Source organism: Otolemur garnettii, unplaced genomic scaffold, assembly GCF_000181295.1.
Source record: "Otolemur garnettii isolate 467f Iridium unplaced genomic scaffold, OtoGar3 scaffold00094, whole genome shotgun sequence".
Classification (NCBI taxonomy): domain Eukaryota; kingdom Metazoa; phylum Chordata; class Mammalia; order Primates; family Galagidae; genus Otolemur; species Otolemur garnettii.
The window spans coordinates 7,031,926-7,038,494 of record NW_003852489.1 but is presented as its reverse complement, the minus strand read 5'-3'; the positions used below and the strand labels follow the sequence as shown (position 1 = coordinate 7,038,494).

General features: G+C 44.4%; 1 protein-coding gene across 1 annotated transcript in view; it reads right to left on the bottom strand.

The window, feature by feature from the left end:
• TADA2A (transcriptional adaptor 2A) overlaps positions 1 to 6,569 on the bottom strand; it is a 70,097-nt gene that overhangs the window by 61,897 nt on the left and 1,631 nt on the right. The window contains exon 2 of the mRNA XM_003795616.3: positions 4,062 to 4,187. Coding sequence (XP_003795664.1) covers positions 4,062 to 4,086 — 25 coding nt within the window. The 5' untranslated portion in view covers positions 4,087 to 4,187. The remainder of the gene's footprint in view (positions 1 to 4,061; positions 4,188 to 6,569) is intronic.

The following is a 6,569-nucleotide window of genomic DNA, read 5'->3' as shown; positions in this document are numbered from 1 at the left end:
CCACCCTCTGTGTATGTGGCTGGCGCTATAACCACTGTGCTACTGGTGCGGAGACATATAGGGGGTTTTTTTGTTTTTTTTTTAAGCAGGCCAGGGCTGGGTTTGAACCCAGCATATAGTCAGTACCCCACCCATTGAGCTATGGATCCCACCCTAATTTTATTTTTTTGAGAAAGAGTCTCACTATGTCCCCCTCAGTAGAGTGCTGTGGCTTTACAACTCACAGCAACCCCAAACTCTTAGGCTTAAGCGATTCTCTTGCCTCAGCCTCCCAAGTAGCTGGTGCTATAGGTGCCTGCCACAATGCCCAGCTATTTTTTGTTGCAGTTGTCATTGTTGATTAGCTGGCCCGGACCGGGTTTGAACCTACCAGCCCCAGTGTATGGGGTCGTAATCTGCTGTAACGACTGTGTTACGGGGCTGTAACCTGCTGTAACCACTGTGTAATGGGCGCTGAGCACACTCCCCTCATTCCCCCATTTTTAGAGATGAGTTCTCGCTCCGGCTCAGGCTCATCTCAAACCTGTGAGCTCAGGCAATCCACCCATCTTGGCCTCCCAAGTGCTGGGATTACAGGCATAAGCCACCATGCCCAGCCTATAGGAAGAACTTTTGAAAACTGAGGGAGAAAAAAAGACCAAAAATCCTACTGCAAATGACACAAAATGATAATTTAAGGGAAAAAAAAAACATAAAAATGAAGACCAGGCATGTTGGCTCACACCTACAAGCCCAGCACTTTGGGAAGCCTGAGAAGGGAGGAATGCATGAGCCTAGGAGTTGAAGACCAGCCTGGATGACAGAATGAGACCCACATCTCTATCCCCCCACCAAAATAAATGTTTCTTATAAAAAGAGAAATAAAAATTAAGACTATACTGAGATACAATTTCTCACCTATCAGATTGGCAAAAATTCCAAAGCTTGAAAATATACTATATTAGTGGGGCTGTGGGGAAACAGGCACTCATATAGAGAGTACTTATGCAAAAATAGTGTATTTTATATATATATATAAACTCCTATAGAGATTTATCCTTATCTAACCAAAACTGTGCACCCTTTTGTCTTTTGACCCAGCAATCTTGGTTTTAGGAATTTACCCTGTAACTATACCTTCAAAAACATAAACATACATATATCTAAGGTTATACATTAAAATATTATTTGTAGGCCAGGTGTGGTGGCCCACGTCAGTAATCCTAGCATTCTGGGAGGCCAAGACAGGAGGATCCCTTGAGCTTAGGAGTTCAAGACCAGCTTGAGCCAGAACGAAATCCTGTCTCTAAAAAAAAATAAAATATTGAAGGCTCAGTGCCCATAGCACAGTAGTTATGTTGCCAGCCACATGCACCGAGGCTTGTGGGTTCGAACCTGGCCCGGGCCAGCTAAACAATAATGACAACTACAATAAAAAAAAAATTGCCAGGTGTTGTAGCAGGCACCTACAGTCCCAGCTACTTGGGAAGCTGAGGCAAGAGAAGTGCTTAAGCCCAAGAGTTGGAAGTTGCTGTGAGCTGTGGACTTCATGGCACTCTACCCAGGGTGACATAGTGAGACTCTCTCAAAAAAAAAAAAAAAAAAAGTGAAAGTAAATTAGAGCTTCTTTAAGAAACTGCTGAACATAAAACAATACCAAAAAGTGCCTTTTTTTAGAGAGACAGACTTTTGTTTTGTCACCCTCAGTAGAGTGCTGTGGCATCACAGCTCACAGCAACCTCCAGCTCCTGGGTTTAGGAGATTCTCCTGCCTTAGCCTCCAGAGTAGCTGGGACTACAGGTGCTCGCCACACGCCTGGCTATTTTTTTTTTTTTTTTTTTTTTTTTGCAGTTTTTGGCCAGGGCTGGGTTTGAACCCACCACCTCTGGCATATGGGGCCAGCACTCTACTTCTTTGAGCCACAGGCGCCACCTGATGCCTCGCTATTTTTTTGTTGCAGTTTGGCTGGGCCAGGGCTGGGTTTGAACACGCCACCTTCAGTATATGGGGCTGGCGCCATACTCACTGAGCCACAGTCACTGTCCCCTTTTTTCTCATTTCTTTTTTGAGACAAAGTCTCAAGCTGTCACCCTGGGTAGAGTGCCATGGCATCATCATAGTTCACAGCAATCTCCATCTCTTGGGCTTAAGTGATCCTCTTGCCTCAGTTTTTCTATTTTTGGTAGAGAAGGGGTCTCGCCTTCACTCAGGCTGGTCTCAAATTCCTTAGCTCAAGCAATCCACCCACCTCGGTTTCCTAGAGTGCTAGGATTACAGGTGTGAGCCACCACACCTGACCTCAAAAAGTATCTTTCTGGAGTGGTACCTGTAGCTCAAGTGGCTAAGGCGCAAGCCACATACACTGGAGTTCACAGGTTCAAATCTGGCCCAGGCCTGTGAAACAATGACAACTACAACAAAAATAGCCGGGTGTTGTGGCAGGTGCCTGTAGTCCCAGCTACTCAGAAGGCTGAGGCAAGAGAACTGCCTAAGGCCAGGAGTTGGAGGCAAGGCACTCTACCCAGGGTGATAGCTTAAGGTTCTGTCTCAAAAAAAGAAAAAAAGAGCTTGAGACTCTTTTTGATTCTTCTCATTGGGATACTACTAAACAACTAGCAGTGGGATTTGTATTTCTGCCCAATCTCCTAGCTTCAGAATCAGAGAGTGATTCTCTGATTTTCTCTACAGTTCTAACTACTTCAATTTATTTTACACATATACCATAATTCTCCGCATTATTATACTATGGCTTACTTAGAGGAACAAGTTCCACTAAAGGGAAAGGGAAGAAATATCTTTATCCTACCACTGATATTATTGTCCTTCTTTTCTTTTCTTTTTTTTTTTTTTGCAGTTTTTGGCCAGGGCTATTATGAACCCGCCACCTCCGGCACATGGGGCCACACCTTACTCCTTTGAGCCACAAGTGTCACCCTGTGCTTTTTTTCTTTAAGAGACAGGGTCTATATTGCCCAGGCTGGTCTTGAATGCCTCCAGGTAGTAGAGATTATAGGCATGAGCCACTAGACCTGGTCATTACTGACATTCTTTTTTTTTTTTTTTTTGAGACAGAGCCTCAAGCTGTCGCCCTGGGTAGCACGCTGTGGCATCACAGCTCACAGCAACCTCTAACTCCTGGCTCAAGCGATTTTCCTGCCTCAGCCTCCCAAGTAGCTGGGACCACAGGCACCCACCACGTCTGGCTATTTTTTAGTTGCAGCTATCATTGTTGTTTGGTGGGCCTGAGCTGGATTTGAACCCGCCACCTTAGGTGTATGTGGCTGGCGCCTTAGCCACTTGAGCCACAGGTGCTGAGCCCAGACATGATTTCTTATTAAGGTACTTGAAGTACTTATTAGTTCTAAAGAGAAATCTCATTTTTTTTTTTTTTAAAGTCTAACCACAGGCTAATCACACTATTCCTGCTCCATCTCAGCTTTGTTCTAAGACCAGGGTGGTATGTTCATGTCATGTGTTCAGTGGGCAATCAGTAAGCACCAGTTAATTTTATTTTGATTTGATACTCTTTTTTTTTTTGAGACAGAGTCTCACTGTGCTGTCCTCAGTAGAGCTCCTTGGCATCACAGCTCACAGCAACCTCAAACTCTTGGGATTAAGTGATTCTCCTGCCTCCACCTCCCAAGTAGCTGGGACTACAGGCCCCCGCCACAGTGCCTGGCTATGTTTTTGTTGAGCTGCCTCCACCTCCCAAGTAGCTGGGACTACAGGCACCCGCCACAGTGCCTGGCTATGTTTTTGTTGTAGTCGTCACTGTTGTTTGGCAGGCCCAGGCCAGGTTTGAACCTGCCAGCTCTGGCATATGTGGCTGGTGCCCTAGAGCAGCAGTTGTCATTATTTTAGCTGGCCAGGGCTGGGTTTGAACCCGCCAGCCTCAGTGTATGTGGCCAGTGCCTTACCCACTGAGCTATAGGCACCGTCCAGATTTGATACTCTTACAATTCCTTTAGGATCAGATTCACGGGGCTTACTGCTTAATTTCAAAAAGTTTATTTTTCTTCTTTGATCAACTTCTACTTGTTTGCTATTAATATTCACCTAAGACTTATTTCCACTGTACTTACTACTAAAGGAACCCAAACGGTCCATTCCCTAATTGGCAAAGACAGCTGCTTTAATCTTCCTCAGTGCAGAGCTTCTTCAAGCTTTTAGAACTGTACAACACATATACACGAAAACTTGATGAGACTCTGTGAACAAACAAAAATGGCACACAGATCAGACAAGAATTCAAAAAGACAAGATAAAATATACTTAGCTCTACTACATCTTAGCTTTGTAATGCTGAGCAAATTATTTTACCTTAATAAGCCTGTTTACTTCTCTGTAAAATGGGTATAATACTACCTCAGAGTTGTTGTAAGCATTAAATGTCACAAATATCATAATCCATATAAATAATATAGTATGGAGCCTGGCCCATAAGAAGCCTTCTATAAATGTTGTATATCTCTAATAAACAACTGTTGGCTTCCTCTGCCTAGTATTACTTCTCTCCTTAGCCCTCTTTCCTTTGAGGAGCTGACCCTCCTACATTTCTTTTTCTTTTTTTTGAGCCAGAGCCTCAAGCTGTTGCCCTCGGTAGGGCATCACAGCAACAGCAACCTACAGGGCATACAGCTTACAGCAACCTCCAACTCCTGGGCTCAAGTGATTCTCCTGCCTCTGCCTCCCAAGTAGCTGGGACCACAGGCACCTGCCACAACCTCTGGCTATTTTTTGGTTGCAGTCGTCATTGTTTGGCGGGCCCAGGGTTGGATACAAACCCACCAGCTCAGGTGCATGTGGCTGGAGCCTTAGCTGCTTGAGCCACAGGCACCGAGCCCCCTCCTACATTTCTTACGGTACTGGTAGGGTTGTCAATCACAATACCCCATCCCCACAAAAGGTAAAGTCCACATCTCTTCTTCCGGAAATCTGGATCTTGAGTAAGACACAAAAGGACAGAAGGATGTTTGGGTGCAGTCACTTACTACTCAAGATTTTTTTGGTCTAGGGGCTCTGGATCTTAAGATCCCTATCCCCAAGCAGCCCAACTGTTTAGCTCTTCTCTCACTTCTCTATCTTTCTAATAAAACTTTAATCTAAGGGCAGGGTGTGGTGGCCCATGCCTGTAATCCCAGCACTCTGGGAGGCCAAGGTAGGTGGATCATCTGACCTTATGAGTTTGAGACCAGCCTGAGCTAAAATGAGACCACATCTCTAAAAATAATCAGGCGTGTGGGTGCCTGTAGTTCTAGCTACTAGGGAGGCTAAGGCAAGAGAATCACTTGAGCTCAAGGGTCTGAGGCTGCTGTGAGCTGTGATGCCACAGCACTCCACCAGGGGCAACAAAGAGAGACTGTCTCAAAACAAAAACTTTAATCTGAATGAGCTTCTGTAATAGGAAACCAAAGAATCCTATCTATTACAACATATATTTGTAGGGGAGCATAGTGACTCATGCCTGTAATCCTAGCATGCTAAGAGGCTGAGGTGGGTGGATTGCTTGAGCTCAGGAATTCAAGACCAGCCTGAGCAAGAGTGAGACCCCCATTCCTACTAAATATAGAAAATTAGCTAGGCATTGTGGCAGGCACCTGTAGTCCCAGCTACTCTGGAGGCTGAGGCATGAGGATTGCTCAAATCCAAGAGTTTGAGGTTGCTGTGAGCTATGACATCATGGCACTCAACCCCTGGGCAACAGAGTTGAGACTCTGTTTCAAAAACAGAAAACAACATACATTTGTTCATTACCCTTTCAACAAATACATAATAGGTATGTATAGTATAATGTACAAAGTTTATTCTTTGAAGCCAGAAATTAAGTATTTCACACTAAGTTAAGAAACTTCCCTCTTTAATAAATCTATAGCTTTTTATCTGTTTTTTCTGGCACTTTTCACACTGGTGAACTTGGTGAGAATTAATTCTAAACATGTATTTTCCCCCCACTTCTGACTAAATGAAATAAAAGCAGAGAATACATACGATACAAATTTGGTGGGGTTTGTTTGTTTTTGAGAGAGTCTCACTCTTCTGCCCAGGCTATAGCACCATGGTGATAGTCTAGCTCACAGCAACCTCAGATTCTTGGGTACAAGCCATCAAGCCATCCTCCTGCCTCAGCCTTCTAAGTAGCTGGGATTATGGGCATCTGCCACACACTGGGCTAATTTTTTCCATTTTTAGTAGAGAGGGGACCTCTTGCTCTTGCTGGTTTCCAACTCCTGAGCTCAGGTGATCCAGTCACCTCAACATCCCAGAATGCTAGGATTATAGGCATGAGCCACTGTGCCTAGCCAAATGTGTATGCTTTTAAAGTGCCAAGCACACCGGAGAAACTCAATAAAAACATATGCAGTACACAAGTAACTGTTAGTTCTGCAAAATGTTAATTTGCCTTTATTTATTTATTTTTTGAGACAGCGTCTCACTTTCTCACCTTCAGTAGAGTACCATGGTGTCATAACTCACAACCTCAAACTCTAGGGCTCAAGAGATTCTCTTATCTCAGCCTCCCAAATAGCTGGGACTACAAGCCCCCACCACAACACCTGGCTATTTTTTAAGAGAGGGGGGTCTTGCACTTG